The sequence below is a fragment of the Notolabrus celidotus genome, chromosome 15 (assembly GCF_009762535.1).
Source record: "Notolabrus celidotus isolate fNotCel1 chromosome 15, fNotCel1.pri, whole genome shotgun sequence".
Classification (NCBI taxonomy): domain Eukaryota; kingdom Metazoa; phylum Chordata; class Actinopteri; order Labriformes; family Labridae; genus Notolabrus; species Notolabrus celidotus.
The window spans coordinates 7,402,479-7,427,397 of record NC_048286.1 but is presented as its reverse complement, the minus strand read 5'-3'; the positions used below and the strand labels follow the sequence as shown (position 1 = coordinate 7,427,397).

The window sequence follows — 24,919 nt, the reverse complement described above, 5'->3', positions numbered from 1 at the left end:
ATCTGAGCTGCTGGCAGCGAAGTAACCATTTATACAGTCTGTGGAAGTAACATATAAAGAGGAGTTTATTTAGGGTTGCAAAGGGGTGGAGAATGTCTGGTACATTTCCGGTAAATTTCCATGGGAAGTTAAGCTGGGGAATTTTGGAAATACTCCAAATTGGAAACTTTCCATGGGAATTATGGGAATTAACTTGGAATTTGAGGGTAATTCAATTGAAAGGTTATCATATCCAAGCATAGATATTTGTTTTGTTTTAAGCAGACATCCATCCAAAATAATACAATTAAAACAGATTTATTGGTAATACATTTTCTCAAGGGTTAAATATTCTATTGAACAATCAATTATTTATTTGAAGAACAAAAACATGAATGTTGAGTTAAATATCACTCATCCCCCTGACCCAACCCATTCAAAAATTAACAACAATGCAATCCCATCACAGTCCCATTCAAAATGTTAAAAGAGCCCCTCTTGTAGGATTCTAGAAATCATCTGTGCATGTGATGGAGGAATGCACAGTGCATGTTGGGGGTGTGGTCTCAATAGCCCTGCAGTAAGCAGTGTGCTATGTGCATGTGATTGAGGAATAGCATAGATATTCAACTGGACTTACATGAAATCTGGTTGTTTTAGTCAGGATTATATATTATATTTTCCCCAACTATATTGAAGTTCCCTATTAAGAGCCAACCTTCAATTTAGTAAATGCCTGGTTTATTCCCATTAATACCCATAAATTCCTGTTAATTCCCATGGAAAGTTTCAACTTTGAAAATTCAGAAAATTTTGCAACCCTAAGTTTATTATTATAAAATGTTGTTATTAACAGGCAACACATTTTAATTAATTGATTACAACATCGGTAGAACCTCTTATAACTCAGATCATATACTGTAATGTATAAACAGTCTAATAAATAGAGTAAAAACAAAGTAATTTAATGTCATTTTACTGAAGTCTGTTAATCTACTCAAGTCAAAACTAAAATGACTTTATTTGAAATGTACTCAAAGTATCTAAAGTATTCTGTACTTTACTATTTACACCATGTGGAACATTTGTATATACCTTACATTTTATTCTAATTTTATGTATCTATTTTTATTTTTCTTATTTGTACTTTTATATATAAATGTATATATTATTTAAACTTATTCTTGATTTCTGCTTATGGCTGTGTTGCTGCAACAAACGAATTTCCCCCTGGGGATCAATAGTCAAGTCAAGTCAAACTTTATTTATAAAGCACATTTTAAAAGAACCGCAGTTAACCAAAGCATTTTACAAGCTTAGAAACACAATCAATTAAAAACAAATATTAGTTAAAAAGGAATAGTTATTAAAAATGCAACAGATTACACAAAAATGCCACAATAAATAAAAGCTAAATAAAATGTTGGGATGTCTCACTCAGCATGTATTAAAAGCCAATGCAAAGAGGTGTTTTTTAAGCAAAGATTTAAAACTCTTAATGGTCTATGCAGTCCTGATATTTGGAGGCAGACTGTTCCACAGAATGGGAGCAGCTACCGCAAAAGCTCTGTCACCTCTTGTTGTTAGCCTGGATCTTGGCACATCTAAAAACATCTGGTGCAATAAAGTATTATCTTATATCTTACCTTATTTTAACCCATGGCAGTGGGGGTGAAGTAAGATAACCTCCCCAAATTATGTAAAAGCATATTTTCCCAAACTAATACTTTTGATGTAACCAAAATCATTAATGTGTGAAGTGATTTTGACTGTGCACCTTTTCAGGGGGATGTTTTAGAAAAAACTTAATTGATTGTATGTGCAAAATGTATGCAAATTAGACAAGCAAATTATGCTGTATCAGTTTCTTGAAACATAATGTAATTGGTTGGCTGTTTCAGGGAACTTAGCAAGAAAATGTTGACCTGTAGTATCTTGAAATAGGGTTTACATTTGGACATGTCATGTTTGTGTTGCTTACAACAAATTTCCTTATTAAGGACAAATACAGATCTATCTATCTATCTATCTATCTATCTATCTATCTATCTATCTATCTATCTATCTATCTATCTATCTATCTATCTATCTATCTATCTATCTATCTATCTATCTATCTATCTATCTATCAAGTTGAATGATATGTTTGGAGCAGAATTGAGACAATTTCACTTGGTCAGATTTCATTTTTTTGCATTACTTTATTGGAAATTCAATTTTTTCACTCATGCCATTTTTTTTGGACATGCAAATGCACACACATGCAGTGAACATGCTTAGGGAGAGATGTTAGGGTGAGGATACTGCCGTCAATCAGCACACCCAAAGCAGTTGGGGGTTCGGGGCCTTGCTCAAGGGCACCTCGGCAGTGCCCAGGCAAGTGAACCAGCCCCTCTCCAGCCACCAGTCCACTTGCCAAACTTCATCCATACTGGGACTCGAAGAGGCAACCCTTCGGTTCCCAAGCCAAGTCCCTACGGACAGAGCTACTGCCGCCCAAGACTGAGCTACTGTCGCCCCAACAGTAACTTAGGAAACTGATGCTGTTTGAAATGTAGCAAAGTACAACACTTTCCAAAGAAAATACTTCAGTAAAAGTGCTGATTTTGAAAACTACTAAGGAATGAAAAAGTAAATAAAAAGCTGCTTAATTATAGTAACGTGAGTAGATGTGATGGGTTACAACCCCCTGCCTACTTCACCATTCAAAATTCAAGTACAGCATGAAAGTATAACTAGTTATTACTAGCAAGGTTAAAGTGTGTAATACCTTAACAGTGTTTCCCCTAGGTTTACTGCCTTCTTTTGGATTGCATGTCATTTAAATCTGAGATCTTCAATCTGTTTATCAAGTTGCTTATTGCTAAAGTGCAGGTCGCATATGCAGAACACATTTTGACTCAAATGAACTAAACCTTTGTTGCATTGTTGCTCAGACTTGCTGGTGTATGTCTGTCTTCATTTGTAAAGCTGCAAAATATTTCCTCACATATAATATTAATAATAATCATCTTTATTTATATAGCACTTTTCAAAACAGGGTTACTGCAAGGATGTGACAGCAAAAAGAAATGACGGAAAGGAAGATAAAAAGGTTAGGACCACAAAAGGATAAAGCAATGTTGGAAGACTAAAAACAACCAAAAGATAAAAGAATAAAAAAATTAAAAGATCATAAATATGAAATATAAAAGAATAACAACCTGCCAGTGATACTGCCTGATAAACAATAAAAACATCTGGATTAGAACACGCTCAGGGGACATCTCCTGTAAAAGCAAATCTTTAAAAGTATGTTTTCAAAGAAATTTAAAAGAGGATAAATAAGAATTTTCAAAGGTTGCGTGTTTGAAGCAACTTGGGTTGTTAATGTCTTTATTGAGTGTGATGTGTATAGCAGTGCTACATACATTTCTCCAGTAGGTGGTGCTCTACTTCCACAAGTGCCCAGAGACTGAGGTCAAATCATCTGCCCTTGTCGATAAAACTCCTTTTTTGCGAACTGTTCTATTTTACATGTTACACTAAATGCCTCTGTAGTCTGTTTATTTTACTAAATGCAATTCATAGCATCGATTTATCACAATAATTTAACACTGAATCATGCAAATAGGCTTATTCATTGTATTTGTGGTCAACATAGTCTCAAACTTGCACAGTCTGAACGGCCGTCTGTAAAATCAATTCTCCCACATATAAACATTTTTATTTTATATTATTTAACCTTTATTTAAACGAGATGATTTATTTTAAGAGAGGCCAAGATAGCCACCACAACACTAAACACCCACAAACAGCTGACATAAACAATCCCCTCATGTGCAATATTTATATTTATAACTGTGCAATAATATTCATGTCAATGCAATACCAGGAACTGTGAAAAATGTTCATATACTGTGCAATATCTTAAACCCAAACGCCTCTTCTCCCGACCTTACTATATATATTCAACATTTGTTTTATATTATTCTATATTATAGTCTTTTATACATATTTTCTACCTGTTTTTATTTTAATTGTATTTCTAACATGCACCTTTAGGAGCAGCGCTTCTAATTTCATTGTACACCTGAAAATGACAAATAAAAGTTATTCTATTCTATTCTATTCAAAGATAGAAAGCAACACAGTAACAAATTATCGAGCAGAAAATAGCAATACAGATTAAAATATAAAGACAATTCATTCACATTGTTGTGTGTCTAATGGGAACGTAAAACAGATCTGAAACATAGGTTTCAGGCAGCTCAGTTTTTGATATTGACATGTTCTTCTTGCACATGTATGTTTATGTCTGGCCGCTCATTGGCTCATTAAGCTGCCAATCAAAAGTGGGCGGGGCGTGTGGGAGTGTACTCGGGTGGGAGCCGAGAGGAGTCGGAGCTGTCAAACAGCAGCACCCTCTGAAATATTATCCCAGGCTGCACAAAAACCTCGTACTTTGTTCCTTTCTTGAAGAGCGAAGACAGAAACAGACTTCGAGCTCACTCTAAGATACTTGCTGGACTTTTGACCCGTGGAAACGACAAACTTCCTGTTTGATGTGTTGGTGGCTCTTGGCTCGAGTTTTGTTGACAAACTAGCCGCTCAGCTAGTCCCCTGAGCTAGCTTCGTTTTCCACTTTGCTGCTGCTGCTGGTCGGCTGGTCGTGTTCAGTGAAGAGGTACCCGGGGAAGGCATGGCACCCAGCGTGGACTCTTACTGCAAACAACTCTACGGAATTAAAACAGGTTGGTTATCTCAACTTCAGCAGTGAGGACAAGCTGAAACTGTTGCTTCTTTGGTTTGTTTACATTTTCTGTGTGGCGTTTAGGGACACTTCGACAACATGTTGAACCCTGAACCAGGCTTTTTTTTCCTTTTAAATCTCCCTCACTGTACTTCTACTTTTTCATCTCTATCGAGTTCATTTGGCAGGTTTGACTCATAAGGTGTCTTTGGTATCCAGATAATGTGCAGTTTTTTTCCACTTAACTTGCCTCAAGTACTCGTTCATTACTCTAAACCCTTGAAGAATGACAGGTATGCAGCAGCTCACATATCATGGCAGTTTAGCACAATGGATCTTGGTCAGATAAGAAGCTTCTCTTCTATGTGGTTAAATGTGACCTTGCTCATATGCTTGACACAGGTTGCATGGAGATCTGTGAACCATCTTATCAGGAGATCACCTAAAACAATCACTCTGATGTTATCAGTAGTTTATGGAAGGACTCAAATGCATGCTAATGTCTAATTCAGAAGGATTATCTTAGTGTCTTCTGCTTTAGTGATGCATTCTTTCCCTGTGAGTGTGTAATTGTTTCTCAGACACTAACACACACCCGTTTAATACCTCTTGTCCTTTAGAGACACCCTAATCCACGGTGCAGCCTATCATTACAACATCACTTATGTTTTGATTTATTGTTGACATTTTCTATTAGCCTGTAATCCACAGAGACGCAGCTGGATGCTGTTCAGGCCCCCAAACTACTGTTAAAAACATGTGGCCTGAGGCTGCTCTGGAGATGTCCCATCTGTTTTGAAGCAGCATCAGGCCACATTTTACAGACCCAAAATAAGGCTGGCTTTTAAAATTCCACCCTTTTTCATGCGCCGTCTCTTTGCTGTGGTGTTTTAAATGCATGCCCTTTGGATATGTAGGCAACAGGGAGTAGTCGGTTACAAATATAGTAATGCACGCTGGCAGCTCGCCAATTTTTTCTCTAATCACTTAGCTCTTAACAAAAAGTAGCTGCACAGGTCATCGAGGGTTATTAAAATGTTGAACAGTACAGGGCTGAGTGGTTGGAGTGTTATTTGTGAGATGAAGTAAGGGAGTGAATCTTGTGTTTTATGGAGAAAAAGCATTAGATCTTTGGAAAACAATAATAATAATAATAAACTTTATTTATATAGCACTTGGGAACAGTCTGCTCGAGGAAATAAGGCTCACAGAATCTGTGGAAAATTTAAATCTCTTCTTAAAACTCACTTTTATAGACACACTTTGATGTGATTAAGTCTTTATACATCCTTTATTATCACTTTACTTTCTATCCCATTTTATTTTCCTTTAACTGTTTTACTCTCTTAATATCTCATTTACTGCATTTATAGCTTTTATTCATCTTAATGTATTTATTTATTTGACTGATTTTATCTGAATATCCTTAAGTGCCCTTATTAATGATTTTATCTCTGTTTTACTTTTATTTCACCTTACTGCTTTTACACCTCTTTTAATGCTTTAATCCTTTTTACTGCTTGTAGCCCCTTTTTATTCCTTCTTTCCTTTTATATTTTTTTCAAAGTTGTGTTTTTTGGGTTTTTTACACCTTTATTTTATAGAGGAGAGGGTAGTGGATAGTGTAGGAAACTGGGAGAGAGTGGGGGAATGACATGAAGGAAGGGAGCCGCAGGCTGGATTCAAACCCGGGCCACTCGCTATATGGGCATGCAACTTAACCACTAGGCTAAGTCAACGCCCTCCTTTATATTTTTAATTGTCTTACTTTCTTAGTCCCTCTGATCTCAGTTCTTATCGTTGGGTTCTTGTGTTGCCTGTGTTGAATCATTGTTTGGGTCTTTTGTGTTTGTTTTCCTGATGTCTTATTTTAATTTTGTCTAAAGTCTGTCTGCTGTAGAGTACTCTTCGTGTTTGTTTTGATGTGCCCTTTGTGAGTGCTTTGTAACCGTGGTTTTTAAAATGTGCTATATAGATAAAGGCACTATTATTATTACTTTTCTCAACAAAGCTACAAAATGCTTCACAGCAAACAATGCAGAAAATTACAAAGCAGATAATAACAGGGCAGACAGGAAAAAAACAAAAAACAAAACAGGACATCAGAACGCTGAAAAATAGACACAATTTAGGGGTGGAGAAAAGCCTTCTTAAGTGAGGATTTAAATGCAGTTAAGGTTGTGGACTGTCTAATCGGTAGTGGTAAGGGGTTCCACAGTCTTGGAGCTCTTACTGAGAAAGCCCGGTCACCTTTTGATATAGAGGTGCAGAGCTGCATCCACAGATCTGAGGGGCCGCCCAAGCACATATAGGTTTAAAAGATCTCTTGAATTGTTTGGAGCCTGTCCATTTAAATTTTTAAAAGTAATCAGTAAAACCTTAAAATCGACACAATGAAAAACTGGCATCCAATGTAAGCTGGCGAACACAGGAGTGATGTGTTGGTATTTTGTTGAGCGACGGCATTTTGAACCAGCTGGAGTCAGTGGAAGGAGTTCTGACTGATACCTGTTAAAGGAGCATTACAATAATATAGACTAGAAAAAAATAAAAGCATGAATGACTTTGGATCGGAGGGGGAAAGGAATTATCTTATTTTGGAGATTTGTTTGAGGTGGAAAAAGCAGGATCATGATGTTATTGTTCAGGGGACCTAGTTTGTTATGGAGAAGGGTGGAGGAGTGAGAATGACCAAAATTATGATTTCTGATTTGTCATGGTCAAGCTTTAGAAAGTTATTGGACATCCAGCTTCTGATGTCTATGAGGCAATCAAGTAAATTATCTAGTCTGTCCGGCATATTGTGTTGGAGGGGAATGTACAGCTGTGTGTCATCAGCGTATGACTGAAAAGAGACACCATGTTTCTGAATGATCTGGCTGAGGGGTAGCATGTTGAGAATAGGAGAGGGCCAAGAATGGATCCTTGTGGAACACCACACTGGAAATTAAAATTCCATGAACTGAACAATAAGACATTCAAAGATTATCACAACCTCTGCCATGAGGGGAGTTGACAACATTCAATGAAGGGGCTTGTGATGGATATGAGACCATCTAAAAAGCTAAATTAAAACAATCTGTTGCATTTTTAACACAGAAAAGAGCCCATCTAAAACGCAATTTGAAACTCTTAATACTTCTTCTTCAAGATAATTAAGTGAGAGTGAATCTCTTCTTCTATTTAAAAGGAAAAAAATAGATCTATTGTTCATTAAGAGCAACAAAACTTACAGCAAAATGCTTCATTTCTTCATACGTGCCAGGTAAGGTTGAATGTAGGGCTGGGCGATAAAACAATAACAATAATCATCGAGATGTTATTTTTCTCAACATAAATATAACAAATGTATGATAAGACGTTGATATATTTAAATCTATAATTACATCCCCCAACCACTGGAAAGGGAGGAGGCACTAGTGTGTCTTAAATGCTAGTTCCTACCCAACATTAAACAGAAGAAGGAGTTGGCATGGAACAGCCAATCATGTCGTAGAGTAAGAGATAGGCGGGCTTAAAGATGTTTGGAGCGAAATGTAAACACAGCTGAAACGAGCGAAAGCATCACTGAAGAAAACGTAAAATCTACCAGCTCAAAGCAGAGTGAAAACATGCTCAACAAGAAAGTCTGCTAAACTTCATTAGTTAAGATGATTTGGCTATTTACTAGATTACGAAATCCCAGATACAAGCTAACAAACTGTCTGGTTTCTTCAACTCTCACTCAGGAGAAAAAAATCTGCCTTTAAAATTATATGAAAGAATGATTTGATATTTATCGGGAAAATTATCGCTATCAACTGAAATGAAAAATGTTATCTTGATAACATCTTTTTCAATATCGCCCAGCACTAGTTGAATGTGTACCCTCGGTATTTCTCTCAGCACAACTTTGTTTACATGTGTGCTTTGTCTGTTGACCCACTACCTTAGAAATTCAAAACATTCCTACATCAATAATTTATTCCAAGCAGGTCTATTACTGTGCTGATCTTAGCTGCTTGCCATTAACTACCTGACGGACACAGTTGCACAAACATGCCATGGGAATTTCAGATGTGTATATTGTTGCTCAGAAATGTTGTTGAACAACTGATCGTTGAATTGATACATCAACCATTATCAACCAAATCATCACACTCCCAGTATGAATGGGTTTTATGGCACATGACTGCTGTATGGTCCCCTGTAGTTCAATCAATCAATCAATCTTTATTTATATAGCGCCAAATCACAACAAACATTATCTCAAGACCATAGACTGTATGAAATATGGACGTAGTATCCATGACCTTACCCATCTGTTTCTGAAGCGCTGTTTTGAGGCCAATCGTCAGGGGCAGCCATATTGCTGCTGTTGAGCGATTGTGACGTAAAGAGGCGGACTTTGAGCCTCCTAGCCAACAGCTACAGTGTTCCCGCCCGTCAGTCAAGTCAGCTGTGCCTCTCATTGGAGGACTGGTAATCTAAATATCTTCGAAATTGCCGCGTTAGAAAAATTTGACCCCCCACCCCCTACAGTGTTTGCTGATTGAGAAATGAGCTATCCAGACTACAGTCGCCTTTTGTACCAGGATGTAAACATGTTTATTTCTGCTGTAAAGATCGTCTTTTTTGAATTGGTGTGTATGTGGTTTACGGTACTTCCGGAGCCAGCCTCAAGTGGACACTCAATGAACTGCAGTTTTTAACACTTCCGCACTGGACTCATATTTTTAGACCAGAGATTGCCGCTCGCTCAAGACGCTTTTACAAACAGAGCAGGTCTAGACCGTACTCTATGTTATATCATTAACAGAGACCCAACACCAAGACAGGTTAAGACTCAGTCTCACCCCACCTTAATCCACCATGAGCATTGCACCTCGCAGTATTAAGCTAGTTACAGCTGCAAGGGAAAACTTCCTTTTAACAGGCAGAAACCTCGAGCAGGACCAGACTCATGTTAGACACACATCTGCCTCGACTGAGTTCGGGTTGGAAAGAGGGATGGAGGAGAATAACAGAGAGAGAGAGAGAGAGAGAGAGAGAGAGAGATGAACAGAGAGAGAGAGAGGGATAGAGAGGGATAGAGGGAGATGAACAGAGAGAGAGAGAGAGAGAGAGAGAGAGAGATGATAGTGATGAGACGAGTAGTAGTAGTAGTTGGTTTGTTTGACGATGACTTGAGTCTTTATGATGTCTGTTTAAAATGTAAACTTAAAGACAAAATTGAAATACTTAAAAGTGGTCACTCTGCTGCTTTAGGCTCTAAAGCTCATCCGACATGGAGTTTGTATTTTAAATTGCCACTGTGTCTAGCAGAGTAACACAGGTGCTGCTTTTTTATTTATAATTACATGACTAAACTTCTTTGGAAATGTTCAGGAAGTTTGAGTTTACTCCTATTCAAGCCCTGTTCTGTTGCTGTAAGCTGTTTGAGAAGCCAAGCTGAATTTATACCTTCCTTGTAAACCTACTGTTGTTGTTTCCAGTCCAACAACATAGATGACATATGTGTCTCTGTTCCTGCTCCTGGACAGGAAACCTTCTGAAATCAGAAAGGAAAATGATGGCCTTGCATTTGTGGCTTGCGTTTTTCTTGGCATGTGCACTTTCATTTCTGCTGTAGCATTTTTTAACAAGGCATAAAGTGAGGTGTCATCTGAGAGGAAAAAAAAGGAAAGCAGAGGATAAAAAGCCTTTTAAGGCTGCGGTCGGGACAGAGAATGATGTCAGAAGTACTCCAGTGGGTTCGCTGTAACTCTTAAGGATTCTCGTGTCTGTGATGTAATGCTAACGGACCATAGAAGAATCTATCTGTGTCATCTCAGAGCTGTTTTTAGGATCTGATCTTATGAGACCTCTCCTGCCTGAGATTGACTTTTGTGTTTCTGCTGAGCTTAATGTAGGTCAGTCAAGTGTGTTCTCTTCAAACCTGCTTTCCTCTCACTTTATGCCTCTCTTCTCCCATTTAGAAGAATTCTTTTCACACAACTATTCTGCTTATTTCTTGTTCAAATAACGAGTATGACTGAGGTGCAATAACATTGTATTGGGGGAGAAAATCTCAGTTGAGTACACAATGACAGGCCCTGTGGTAGTAAACGTGTGAGAGGGATATGTGGCGTTTTTATGATATGCATGAACTCATTGAGGGTCACAAGTACTTGAAGGGATACTCAAACCACAAAGGAGAAGTTGGTCATTGTTGACTTTCTGTCATTACATGTGAAAAGCAGTTTCAGTCTTTCACAACTCTTTGTCAAACTCTTAAGGACAATTCTAAAGCATGAGAGGAGGGGGGTGAAAATGACCAACCAGGATTCCTAAGTCACAGAGTAATATCTCAGAAGGTCGCGCCTTGCTCAGCTTACAAATAAAACCCACTAATATTCAGTTTGAACACAATCAAGTGACCAACCAACCAAGATGTATTGTGTCTGTCGGGAAACGGTAATCAGCTCACACTCTGTGGAGGTTTGCTGTAAATAAACACAAGTTATGCTTACGTCTAAGGATGTTCCAAAGTGACTCATTTTGTACTTGGTCAAATGGAAATTTAAATTCTGACCAGCCGTGTAGTCTATAGGTAAAAAACAAACAACTGAGCATAGCTTCCACTGGACTTCCACCAGACCCGTTCTGGCATCTGGCCTGTTTTCGATCCGTTGCGGTCCGGCTCCGTGCTCGGTGCAGGACAGCCAGACAGCTGGAGTCATGTGACCGAGGTTTTCCCCCAGTAATTGCTGAATCAAGGATTCTCCTCCTCCTCCTCTCCTCATCCTTGTTGTCTTTCTGGTCCTCTGAAAACCTCTGACCTGTTGACTCCAGGCCTGGCCCCGCTCATCATGACGGTTTGTTGTTGTAGTTAAGTGAAATACGATCTGGTGATAACACAGAGTGTTTTATTCTGAAAATTAACCGGATGTTTTTATTTTGTTTTGGTGCCTGACTTCCTGTCCCACTCCATCTGCTCTATACAGATTTATGGGTAGTGCTCCAGCATCCGGCAAAAATAAAAGTCTTGCGTATTAGGGATGGGCATTTCAAGCTAAAATACTATTGATAATCATTGGCATCTATTCGACGATTATTTGAATAATCCCCACCACACACACACACACAAACCTGTCCCATCAACAGTCTGTTTGTGTGGCAGTCGCGTTAACCAGCAGCAGGACAAGGTGCTGCCAGTAGCGGGCACTGATAGCGTCTGTCTCGATCTTTACATCAGTTGAAAATAATGAAAAATTGTACTTTTAAAATGAGAAAATATTTGAAGAAACACTTCGATTTTTACAAAGTGAACGAATATTTGAATAATTGAATATTCGAAAATCATTGCCCATCCCTATTGCGTATCTGATCCGGAGGGTTCTGACCTGCTGGATCAGATACGCATCCAGAACGTAATTGAGTGGATCCAGTGGAAGTTAACACATTGACTCGAATAGAAACCTATCAGATTTGGTGCCATGATGGATCGGAGATGGACCGGTCACAGATCTAGTGGAATTTGGCCGTTAGTAAACACAGCTAAACATGGGATCAGAGAGTCTGCAGGTAAACGACGTTAAATTGGTTTACCGAGTGTGGCTAAGGTTAGCAGAGCTAGCACCTGTGCTGGTTACACATTACCCTGGTTGAGTTGTTACATGCCAGTCTAACCGGACACAGGCTTCACACAACTTTCTCTCCACTTCCTAGAACAAGATACTGCCAAACCACGCAGCACTGCAAGATTGCATCTGTGCTCATTTGCATCTGGGTAGTTAGCATTATATCATTATGACAGAGGCTGGTGGCTGTGTCACAGCTCAGACACAGCCTTTGACCGGCTTATCGGGCCTACAGTAATTAAATGATAATAATCAATTGTAGTGATCATTAATTATGTTGCTGATAGCGAGGTTCAGGGCGTCTTATTGCTTAATGTGCACATATCAACACGCACATCTCTACTTACATCTTGTGTTACTATCTCGAGCACAGAGTGCATTTCCTTGAGCTCTGTGTTTAAAACACTTCCTCCTTTAGTAAAGCAGATCTTTAGTCTCTGTCAGCATGCTTTGTGTTTAACCTGTTGAGCAGCAGAATAACATAAAATACTGGCATTATGTAATCCACAAATAATTATTGGACCCACTTGTTGAAAGCAGCTCAACTACACATCAAAACCCTTCCCCGTTCTGTCGAAGTCTTTACTGAAAGCTGCTTCTTTTGTTGTTTTATTCTCAGCTGTGCACGTGAAGCTCAATATAAGGTGTTAAAAGCTCGATCTAACATAGAAAAATAACTGAAGTGATACCTTTTCTCTCATCCCAGTGGAAGAGAACGTGTTTTATTTCACTTTTCTCTGTAAGTGTGTAAACTCTTCATAACCAAAAATATCTCACCAGCCAAAACAACGTGTCCCTGTAACAGAGTATTCTTAGAAGTTCGATATGAAAGCCACATTGTTTATGAGTGTAAAAAAGACCTTTAGTAGTAGCCCTCCTTTCCTGTTACCCTTTGTACCCTGCTGATTTTGTTTTGGATGGCATAAAGGACCAGGACCTGAACTATTCCTTGGCTAATCTCCCATAATTGGACAATCAGCCCCTATTACAGCCATTAGATTTGGGCCTGTTGAGCATTACTGGCTTGTCTGATCCATCCAAAGGCAAAACAGTCTACAGCTACAGCTGCTATTATTAACCAGCCAGAACTTTCAGGAAAGAATAGCATGGCAGCTTTGTTTCTCCTTTGTGGGAATGAATGTGAACTCTGTACCTTTCTGTGACGACATGATTCATTACAAGTATTTCACTTCCACTGCTATTTAATGTGTCCTCATTTAAACTGCAGCAATAACCTGACATCTCTTTTCCTCTTTGCTCTCTCCAGGTCTCAAAGGTCCCACTATACATCTGACAAACATGTGAACACACTTTTACCCTGGCTGACCCCCTCTGTTACAAGCAGTGAGGAGCTGGATGAGTAGGAAACACCTTGGATCCGGTCAGAGAGCATCAACAGGGGTGCCCAAAGCCCGATTCAAAGCTTCAGTATATGTGTGAGACACATTTTCTCCCAGGACTTAAACTGAGTCAATCCTGTGCTGCCGTGGAGCCGTGGGCATCATTAAAACAATCTAGTCCCCTTGTCATGTGGGTACATTACAGAAGAAGGCCCACATTACCTGCACTGGTGTCACTGTCTTCCACATCACCATGGACCGGAACAAACGCAACTCCATCGCTGGGTTTCCGACACGAACAGAACGCATCAATGAAGACAGAGATGGTGTCGGAGGGGTAGGGGTCAGCGAGGCGGGCATTGGCCCTTCTCCACAGGTCAGTCCTTGTTCTTATTGGTATTATGCACTAACCCATGTGTTGATCATACATTACTCTACACAGGCATGTTACAGTAAAGAAAGGGAGATGTCATTTTATTGTTTCAGTTTTTTTGGATCAAGAGAAAAACAACTTTAGGAGTCCAAAATCAAACACCAAATAATCACAGAACTTATTATAATTTAGATTTTGACAGATCACACTGAGTCTGTTTTCTGCTCTCTGAGATAAAATCAGTCATACTCTGTGTGAGGTTCAAGGACTCTTTTGCGTTCTGATATGAGTCTTGTGTGAGCAACTTCTACAGCTGAAAACGGCGCCAAGAATGTCACAGTTTTGCGCACGGAATGGAGAACAACAGCAAGTAAAAGGAGAAATAAAGCAGGGTGACAAAAAAAGAGTTGCCCGCACACTAACTCAGTGCCTGGTCAATGCAAATATGCAGGCCTTCCTTCTTTTTCTTACCCTGCAGGTCTGTTTTGATGTGTGTATTGATGTGTGTATAACTCTGTCTCCTTCGCCAGAAATCGTGCAGACCATAAGGAAGGCCGCAGTCGAGAGTCTCAAACCCAAAATATCCACATAGTTATCACATTAGCAGTAGACTCCTTGTGTTCTTTGGCATGATGACACTTGAGATGCTTGATTTAACTGGTTGTTATATTTTGTACGGTACCACCACCTCTTGAATCATGAGCTTTGCACATATTGCAAGCTGTTTCGGAGTTTTTGCATGCATGCATCTAGGGCTGGGTGATAATTCGCTAATGATAATTATCATGATATAATCTTTCTCAATATAAATATAACAAATGTTCAATGAAGATTCAATATATTGAAACTTGTAATTACACCCCCCAACCACTAGAAAGGGAAGGGGGCTAATGAGCCTTAAAAGCTAGTTACCATCCAACATTAGACAGAAGAAGAAGACGGCATTGAACAGCCAATGTCGCAGGATGAGAGGTAGGCGAGGCTTAAAGACGTTAAGAGCGGAATGTAAACCGCTGAAATAAGCGACAGCGACACGGAAGAAACCTCAGAACCTACCAGCTCAAAGCAGAGTTGTTAGTCTAACACTGAGTCGACTCTGCGTTAACTATTAACTTCATACACTTCATTAAATATACTTTCAGGATGTGGGTAAAGGAAGAGCACAGAGACAACTTCTACTGTGAACACGTTTAATGTCCACCGCGACCGTAGGACAACTGAACACTGAATAACCGTGATGCATTCACTGCACTGTGGGAAACAACATCACTCTGCCTGTAACCCTAAAGGGACTCCCCTTAAAGGGAGTGCACTACTCAAAGCAATACTCTATAAACTGACCCACCGTACACAATTTGATATATATTTGTTGAAAATTTAAATCAAATTATGTAACCTCGAGAAAAATAAGACTCTACAAACTAAAACTTCACAAAAATCTCATCTTACACAAAAGACCTGTTTCCCGTTAGCACTGTCAAAAATTAGCGATTGAAGACGCTGATCAGAAAACTAAATCCAGATACAAGCTAACAAACCTTCTGGTCCAACAATCTGCCTTTAAATTTAAATGAAATAATGATTTGATATTTATTGTGCTAATTGTCGGTAATGACTGATATGAAATATTTTACTGTAATAACATCATTTTCAATATTGCCCAGCACTCCATGCATCTAAACAGCTGTAACGTCTGTCATGCTACATCAGCTCTCCGCCTGCACAGACCTACCGACGAGTAGCACATGCACATGGTTGCAGTATAGCACAGAACTGAGTTGAATCCATGGATCAGGCCTTTATCCATCTTCCCCTGTCTCAATTGTATGCACATCAAAACAAGTCGTAGCAGCGGTCCCACAGCATATCCATAGAATAAAAACAAAGACGTCATGTTTATCCTCTGATACCAGTCTGTTCCTGTCTCACCAGGTGGGCAGGGTGTGGCCGTCATCCTACAGAGCCCTCATCAGTGCCTTCTCCTGCCTCACACGCCTTGATGACTTCACCTGTGAGTGGATCGGCTCAGGGTTCTTCTCTGATGTCTTCAAGGTGGGTGGAGATCTCATCTCCCTTTGACATCTGTATTCTCTCTCTCAACTTCTCCGCCCTTTTCATCTCTTTGTTTGGCTCTGAGATGTCATCTTCTCTGCATGCCTTGCTCTATCTATCCATCCAGAGTGGTTGATATTAGGTCAGACAGCATCTTACGGCCACACATACTCATACTCACATTCTTTTTCCGTGCTACGTGACAAAAATCATGTTCTTACCTCTTACTCAATAATCAGGATACGACTAAAATCAATGTAAAAGGGAACCTCTTGTGTTTGGCCTTTTCAAGTGAATGCTGTTTGTATTTGATTGAGCTGTAATTATCCATTTGATCTGATCTGTGCCGCTGGGTTAAAGTATCTCTTACCCTTTACCCACCCGTCTCCTCTTGACATTTTTAGGTCATATTAGATGCAGTCTTTTCAGAGCCATCACGTAAAGATGAGGATGTTAACCCTGATACTTGGTTCCTTCCTCCTCCTCCAGGCATGCGTGTCACATGAGCACATTTGGCTTTATCAGTGAAACCTCTCTTTAAACAACCACAAGCAGAGAATTTATTTGACCTTATCCTTCCTTTTTGGCTGGAGTAATAAGGCCAGCAGGAGTGTATGAATTGTTGGCATGGCTCAGCTTGGCTTAGATAAACAGTGTGAAAAGACTACATGTCCAGGAAAGAGGCCGAGTCGTACTGGCGTGAAATAAATAATTATGACCTTGATAGATTGATAGCAATTGATTCACAGTTTGTTTACTCTTCACTATGGTAGGATGATCTAGAGCTTTAGTATGTATGTACATGAGTGTATGTGAGTCTAACTGTAACACTGAACAAAGTCGACTAGTGTGGGGAAAGGGTTGTGAAAGACATTCAGACATGCTCAGTTCAATACCACATTATTTGTTGTGTCATATTTTATCGTATTCTTCTTTCCGCTCTGTCTATAATAGATTTTCAATATGTTCTTAGTCCACAGCAAAAAGCTCTCTATTGCACATCCATGCGAACAGTGGATTGTATTGGGTTTTTAGACCATTATGAAATCCAGTTTCCATTGTGTCCCTCTCTCAGACTTCAGCGTGGGCTGGGCTGATTGATTAGACTGGCAGTGGTGTCTGGCAGCTGATGGTTATATTTTAGGGTCATGCACAAGCGGCAACCTCCGGTCTAAAAATACGAGGCCAATGCGGAAGTGCTAAAAACTGCAGTTCATCAAGTGTCTGCTTGAGGCTGGCTCTAGAAGTACCAGAAACCACATACACATCAATTCAAAAAAGACGATGTTTACAGCCGAAATAAACATGTTTACAGCCTGGTACAAAAAACAAGTGTAGTCTGGATAGCTCATCTCTCGATCGACACACACTGTACGGGGGGTGAATTGTTTCATAACGCTGCACTTTCGAAGATGTTTAGATTACGAGTTTTCAATAATGAGAGGCACAGCTGACTTGATTGACAGGCGGGAACACTGTAGCTTTTGGCGAGGAGGCTCAAAGCCCGCCTCTTTACCTCACACTTGCTCGACAGAAGTTATGTTGAGTTCAACATTTCCAATATGGCTGGAAAACAGATGGGTGATGTCACGGATACTACGTCCATTAATAACACATTCTATGGTCGTGCATGAGGTTAGAAAAGGCCCTGAGGATGCTTGACAGCTTCGATCACTGGCTCCAAAATGGCAAAAATCTTGCAAGAGGATGAGGATGATGATCGGAGATGCCCTGATTCTGAAAATATGGGCGGATACAGATGTTCAAAATAAAACTTTAGTTGTTTTTTCTTCTATGAGTCTGTTTTCAAGTAGTTAGGTAACCACTTCTCCATAAATTCACTGGGTTTGTCCCGCTGTGTCTTCTGGTAACCCAACCAGTCACACATAGCATCTGCTGCCACTACTTTCTAGATCATACCTGCTCCTCCCAACTTGTTAGCCTGTAGTGATAGCCATAGTTTCCACATAGTAGAGGTAGTAGTAACCCACCTCCCCAACTATCTGCACCTGTATTTGGGTTGTTTGCACTTTCATGGAAGCAAGCATCGATAACCTTCGTAATGCTTGTGGCAAATGTGTATAGTTAAGGATAATTATAAAGTCACTCCTATGGTGAAATAGGTTACTTTCACCAAGTGAACACGTGAAATCATCAGATAACTAAATAGTCTCTAAAGCTTATGAAACACCATGTTGCGTCTACATCACCATCTTGGTTCCAACACTTTAAACACTGTTAGACGGAAACCACACAAAATCAAAACTATGAAAAACAATGAAGCAAACCATTCTTTGTGAAGAAATTGAAGTTCAGTCAGGTTCACTCTCACTCTCGTGATAGTTATTATTTGCATGCAGTAAGTTAAATTTGGTGGTATTACTCTGTTCTGAGTGCTCCCGGCCCTTCCATGTGCTTACGTGGAACACCATAGCCTGAAAAGCCAAGGCAGGGAGAGCAGCAGCTCGGGATGCCCAACAGAGCAGGCATGAGTGACAACACATATGACCCTGGTGAAATCAGACACAGCAGAAAGGAGGAGCTGGGGTGGAGGTGGGCTGCAAAGCGGTTTGCAGGGGAAGCAGCAAGAGAAGGCAGGCTAGAGCAGTCAGCAGGAGCAGCTGATGGGGGCTGGTGTTAGAGCAGCTGATGTACCGTGGGCCAAGCTTGACTTCATGACCTGCCTGAACTAACGATGTGCTCAATTTGTTATTCTTGCCCACTAATTTGATGTTGGCCAATCCAATGGCAAAGACATTTGCAACATAAGTATTCGAAAAATGTGCACTAATAGTTGGATCCTGAATCTGATATGGTCAGTATTTATTGATTAAAAGTATAGTATCAGTTATAAGAGTGATACAATCAGAAAAATAAGAACAGCTCTGTCTTTCCTCTCTGATATCTCAATCTGGAAAGGACCTCTTTGGTACTTATCGAGACCACCTAAGCCAAATGAGGTGCTAATGAGACAAGATCTAAATTTCCAACTCACATAAACAAGGTAAACAACACCTTTCCATGGACCATGCTTCCCGTATGTATACCCATAACCACTTCAGCCTCCTGTTGGGTTTTGGAAATATGTCTTAATTCTTTTACGCTGTGAGAGCGAGGAATGCGTAGGTAAACAGAGAGAGAAGAGGAAATGGAGCAGAATGATGAAACGCCTGGAGGCAAAGAGAATGACAGACAGGGATTGGAACAAAAAAGGTGGTGAAATTAATGGTGATAGAGGTTGAGGCTAAGAGGAGGAGGAACCAGACGAGGGGTAAAGGCTTTTGATGGTATAGAGCCGGGTTGGCAAGACTTTTGAAGAGGGGTGAAAAATGGGGGTTGAGAGGAGGTTTTTGGACTTTATGGATGAATGAGGAGTGTTTGAGAAGAAGGTGATTTAGAGGCTGTCTAGAGCCCGGGCAACAGGGTGGAGGAGAAGAGGGAAGCACTGGGGGGCATGGTTTCTGAAGCATGCAGTTGTAAAAATGAAAATATATCATGGAAGTAGGCGTGTAGGACCATAAAGCAGAAAGAGAAAAAGAAGACTTTGGGGTTGCTTCGGGGTAAGATGAGGATTAGGGATGACAGTTCGTTGGAGGCCACAGCGAGGAGGAGAAAAGAGGGGGATCAGGACTAAATGCAGATGGGGGGATGTGAAGAGTGAGGAATAGGGGGGTCGGAGGAGGATAGACGGATCTGGGGGAGGAGGCCCTCAGAGGAGTGGCCATCTGTTGTTTCTGCTGTCCTGCGGTGGAGACTGGCGGCTCTTCTAGCCAGGCCCCTTCCTTTGAACTTGAACAGAGCCATTTTTGTGTCTGTATGAATGAGACGGAGAGAGAGAAGGAGAGGGGGAAGGATACACAGAAAACCCCCGCAGTCTGAATCAAGATGCATCATCTGTTTAGACTTATTCTGCTGTACATTGATTACTCGGTAACTTTAGGCCGGCTCGCTATGAGAAAGATAAACAATACATGATTAGATTACTCTACATTATGATAATGATCTGAAGGGAAATAAGTAAGTAAGTAAACAAATGTTAACTCAAGTTTCTAAGTCTTCATGTTTTACAAAATGTCTTTATGTGCAACATGCCTCTCTTCAATCTAAAGATGAATCCAAAAAAAAAACTGTACCAGTTAATCTAAGAGTGGTTGATAAACTTCATTTGACTGCAGAAAGCACGGTGTAGAGGCATGAACAATACACCCAGGTTTGCAGAGTGTCTAGCACCACCAGCCTTCAGTCCTTCTTGCAGGTTAAATTTACATCTACGCTGATTATAAACGGATCCGGTCAGACACAGCCTGCATACAACTTTATCTCCACTTCCTAGATCAAAATGATGAAGCATGCCACACTACGAGATGCCATCTGTCATCTGTGCTCGTTTGCGTCCGGGTGGTAGAGCGTTATAGCATTATGGCATTAGTTATTTAATGTAGCTACAGCTCTGGCTAGTGGCAGATGGCTGTGCTACAGCTTATAGACACAACATTTGACCAACATTTCTGGCCTACAATAATGAAAATATTAATAATTCATTTAAGTGACTGGTAAATCTGGTGCTGACTGACGAGGGATGAGGTCTATCGTTTAGTTGACTACATGCGCACACATCTACTTTAAAGAAAGTCATTTTTCTTTCTCATTGCGATTGATTCAGATTTCTGTTGTGTTTATTCTGATAAATGCCACAACAATGAAGTTGCAATTCATTCTTGCGCTCTACTTTGTGCTTCATATCGACAATTTATAGATAAGAGCTCAAGATATTGAAATTGCATTTTGCCCATTGTCTTTCACCGATAATACCTCCTATATAATCCATATTAAATGCGCTAAAGTTGATTCCTTTTCATGCTATGAGTACAACTGCTGATGCATTGCGCCATCTGTGAACTGATGATGGATGAATACAAAGGAGTAAGGCTGCATCAAATGATTATTTTCACCACAGATTGATTTGCCAATAGTTTTCGTTATAGTTATTTGAAAGAAAGAAGAAAGGTACTTTATTAATCCCCAGGGGGGAAATTCAAAATCAATTCAAATTCCGAATCAAATTCAATCAGTTATTTGGTCTATACATTGTTGTTGGGAATTTTATTGTGTGAAACAAATCAGTGTCAAGATGTAAAACTGTGTTATCTTTTTTTTTGTTAGATGACTTCTCACATAAACTGTAGACTTTTATTCTTTTTGAATTAATGACCAAAATAAAAATATTAATTAATTCAGGAATTCATTCATAAATGTTCAAAATGTTTTTTAAAATGTCATAATTACAATTTTTTTTTAACAAACTGTCATTTTCAAATCACCTGGTGTTCACCCCTGGTGTCCAACGAAGACTAGAAAACTAAATCTATCTTTATTTGCGATTTAAGTTATTACATTTTTTTAAAAAACCATAGCATTTTTTACGCTTGAAATGGTAAACGCCTGACATTTTATGATTAAAAGGTTAAAAAATAGTTCAAATAACTCATTTGTATTCCTCAAAAATTCTAATATAGGATTCTTTGTTAATAATTATTTATTATCCGACTCATTTTTTAAAGTCACATTGCTATTTGCAGGGATTACCCCGAGAAAAACGTAACACATCCAAGGATTATTCTATGACTTTTTCCTAGTGACACATAGTTAGTAATCATAATGATGTTTTTCACATGAATCATATCACATGTGTAGAACAGAAGCATAAATAACTTCAGCTGTGGTTTGAAATATCTAGGTGTTGATTCAGTGTGGAAACATACTGTAGGTTTGATCCATGCTCTAATTCGACAGCAACTCTGTTTTGCATGCTTTTTGCATGGTGTTCCCGACTCTCTATTGCTCACCTGGAACTGTTGATAATGTGTGAAGAAGCTCTCTGTAGCTGCAGACTGTCTATCTATAAACCCTCAGTATCAATTTAGCCTACCAGATTAAAACCTGCATCATGGTCTCATCATGTTTCTGCTGTCAGGAAGTGAGCTTGCAAGTTGGTAGGTAAATGTGTTTGCAGCAGCTCGGTCACCTGATGAGCTCTTCTGCGGTTTCTGGTTGATATTTCCCTTTAAGCTTGATGTATGTGAGTGCAGTCAAAAGAGGGTTGTATTCTTGGTAATTAGTGCAGTGGGTTGTGGTGTTCTGTAAATACCTCAGGTCACTACTGTTTAAAGACTCTGAAGTGGTCAACATGCAGCGAACAGTCATTTCCTTCAACAGTAAGATTAAAAAAAGTTTCTGCAGAAGGCGTCTGTGTGTTGACCTAATCAAAATGTTTGCTAGCTTCCACCCAAGGCATGCTGGGAATGGCTCCAGCCGACCATGGAAGGATACACGGTGTTGCCAACACTATCTAACAATTGGATGGAAACTAAAATCCCAATAATTCAGAATTGATTGTGCAGCTCTGGATTGACAGATGAACTTAGTCATGGCTTGTCAGGCGGGACTGACCTCATTTCGGTTCCCTCTTCTTTGCTGTCTTCCCTTTCTGTTTCCTCTGTTTGCTGCATGAGCCAGAATTTTTTATAAGTATCCATTTAGAGGAGCATTTTTTCAGGCTGTTTAAGGTCACAGTGGACCAAGCAGAAATTAACTGTTTATTTCTGGCAACACACAATCCTAGTTTCTGCAGCCTGCAGAATAAAGTCAATGTTGTACAGAGGATTGGATTTATGCTTTGTTTAGTTCTACTTGTAACTTCTTGAAACGTGATATCATGTAACTCTTTTACAGGTTCGTCATCGAGCTTCAAACCAAGTCATGGCTTTGAAGATGAACAAACTCAGCAGCAACAGAGCCAACATGCTGAGGGAAGTCCAACTCATGAACCGGCTTCGCCATCCGAACATCCTCAGGTTGGTAACTCACTAACTCCTGTACGCAAAGGAGTTACTAAAACTGCACATTCATTACATCTTTTGTTTTGTAGCTTACAAGAAACAAACTAACACATCCGAATTCCACTTTGCTTTCCTGCTCATGAGCTTTTAAGCTGCTTTTTGAAAAGTTAGAAGCCCTCTCGTAATAAACTGACTATTGGCAGTGATCTCCTCTTAGCGTGTTTATACATCTTATTCAAACAGCCTGCCAACATGTAACACATTAAACAATGGGCTTTACACTTCACATCAATTGTTAACAGCTTATAAAAAACAAAGAGTAACACGTTTTCCATTTCTGGTAACATCTTTCAGTTCATTAACATAACGCCTCTGTGAGCCTCTTCTTCTTCGTCTGCCTCTCTCTTCTTGTCATTGCTCATGAGTTTGTGGTTATGACCCGTTTCCTTTGGGGTTAGATAGAAACTGTGTCAAACACAGAGCCTGTTAACAATGCATTTTCTAAACTGCCAGCCCCTGTTAGAGCTGCTGCTGCTGCTGCTGCTGCCCTGGAGGCAAAAAACAAAGCAGGCCTTCTCTGTCTCTGGGGAAACTCTAGACAATCGTTGTTTTTCAAGAGATGAAAGTCAACGATTGGTCGGATGAAAACAGACCCAGACTGATACTGTGTGTTTACACCTGACTCTGTGATCCTGAAGTTACACCTCTTTTAGGTCTGTTCTATGTTCCATCTAAACTGGTGTTGCAAGATTTGGTGAAATGGTGCAATTGGGATTATAGTATATTGTGATTTTGGATATAATAAATGGTATTGAGAGTCGTCTTGCTTGGTTATATCATGGCACATGCAGAGATTATTTATGGTTTTGAGATATATATTTTTTAATAATTAAATATATTTAGATTTTTTAAAATATCAAAACAAACCCCATACAGTTCTGTTTTCAAAATAACTTAATGGGTTAAAAATTAAATAATTCTTTTTTTTGTTCCACTTAAAATAAATGCACTTAAACTTCTGCAACTTATGGTGTTTCTGTGGAAACAAAAAGTTTGTTCAGTACTGTTAAAAATTGACATTTGGCATTTCTGCAAAGTGCAAACAGAGACAGTGTAAGTCTAGTGCAAAGGCAGTGGCACTTCTCAAGTGTTGATACAAATAGCCATGCTGCTACCCGACTTAGCAAATCTTGCACAGCACATCTTTCGGATCAACGTCGCTTCACCTAAATCCAAAATATTCCCTCATGGCAGATGTTGCGTTGTTTTTGGCCACTAGCTCAGTGCTGGCTTGCTTGTCAGAGAGGTTGCAACGTTTACAGACATGCATGAACACATTTAGTCAAATCCCAAATCGCAGCCTGTTGTGCAGTTGTGTGATTGCACATTCTCACATCATGATTGCAATGACATTAATCATGCGGAAACAATCTACACCACTAGTTTTAGAGGAGTTGATAATATCAACTGTTTTCATGAGCTGTTCTTAGTAACAGAGAGTTTAGACCTCATGCAGTATAAACAGCTGATTAGCATCTTCCGCTCGATACCCAAAGCATGAGCTGTCTTCTCTCTGGTCAGATAAAATATACCAAAACCTGAACTGAGTTTGTTACTTTATTCTGAGCAGTCATATGAAGTACAAACACAGTTCATGTGATTGTCTGTATTAAGTAGTGAAACTTTGACATTGTAAGCTTTAAATGCAATTAAGATATCTGTCTTAGCTGTGCAAACAAGCCTTTAAAACAATGAAGCACTGTACCTATATTTTTTTACCTTGGGGACTAGTTCAAATAAAATGTGTTTTTTTAAGTGCTGCATCCAATTTTAAAACAAGCTAAGCGTTTACAACCAAAATACAATTCCAATTCAGTCACGTAACATAAACCTGATATGTCTCATAGACTTTAGGAAACAGTGGTTGACACACTGGAGCTGCTTGATGATGTTGATCACAGGTCAACAAAACTTTAGCACCCCTGAAATCTTCAAAATAATGT

At 39.5% G+C, this 24,919-nt stretch overlaps 1 protein-coding gene across 2 annotated transcripts in view; it reads left to right on the top strand.

Annotated features, from left to right (window-relative positions):
* Nucleotides 1-4,327: 4,327 nt before the first annotated feature.
* tesk2 (testis associated actin remodelling kinase 2) overlaps nt 4,328-24,919 on the top strand; it is a 45,408-nt gene continuing 24,816 nt past the window's right edge. Inside the window, exons 1-5 of one of the 2 annotated variants that reach the window (XM_034703904.1) lie at nt 4,328-4,712; nt 13,580-13,748; nt 13,858-14,028; nt 15,958-16,077; nt 22,810-22,931. In XM_034703904.1, coding sequence (XP_034559795.1) covers nt 13,906-14,028; nt 15,958-16,077; nt 22,810-22,931 — 365 coding nt within the window. In that variant the 5' untranslated portion in view covers nt 4,328-4,712; nt 13,580-13,748; nt 13,858-13,905. Of the gene's footprint in view, nt 4,713-13,579; nt 13,749-13,830; nt 14,029-15,957; nt 16,078-22,809; nt 22,932-24,919 lie in introns of both variants that reach the window. The other variant, XM_034703902.1, reaches the window with a different exon arrangement.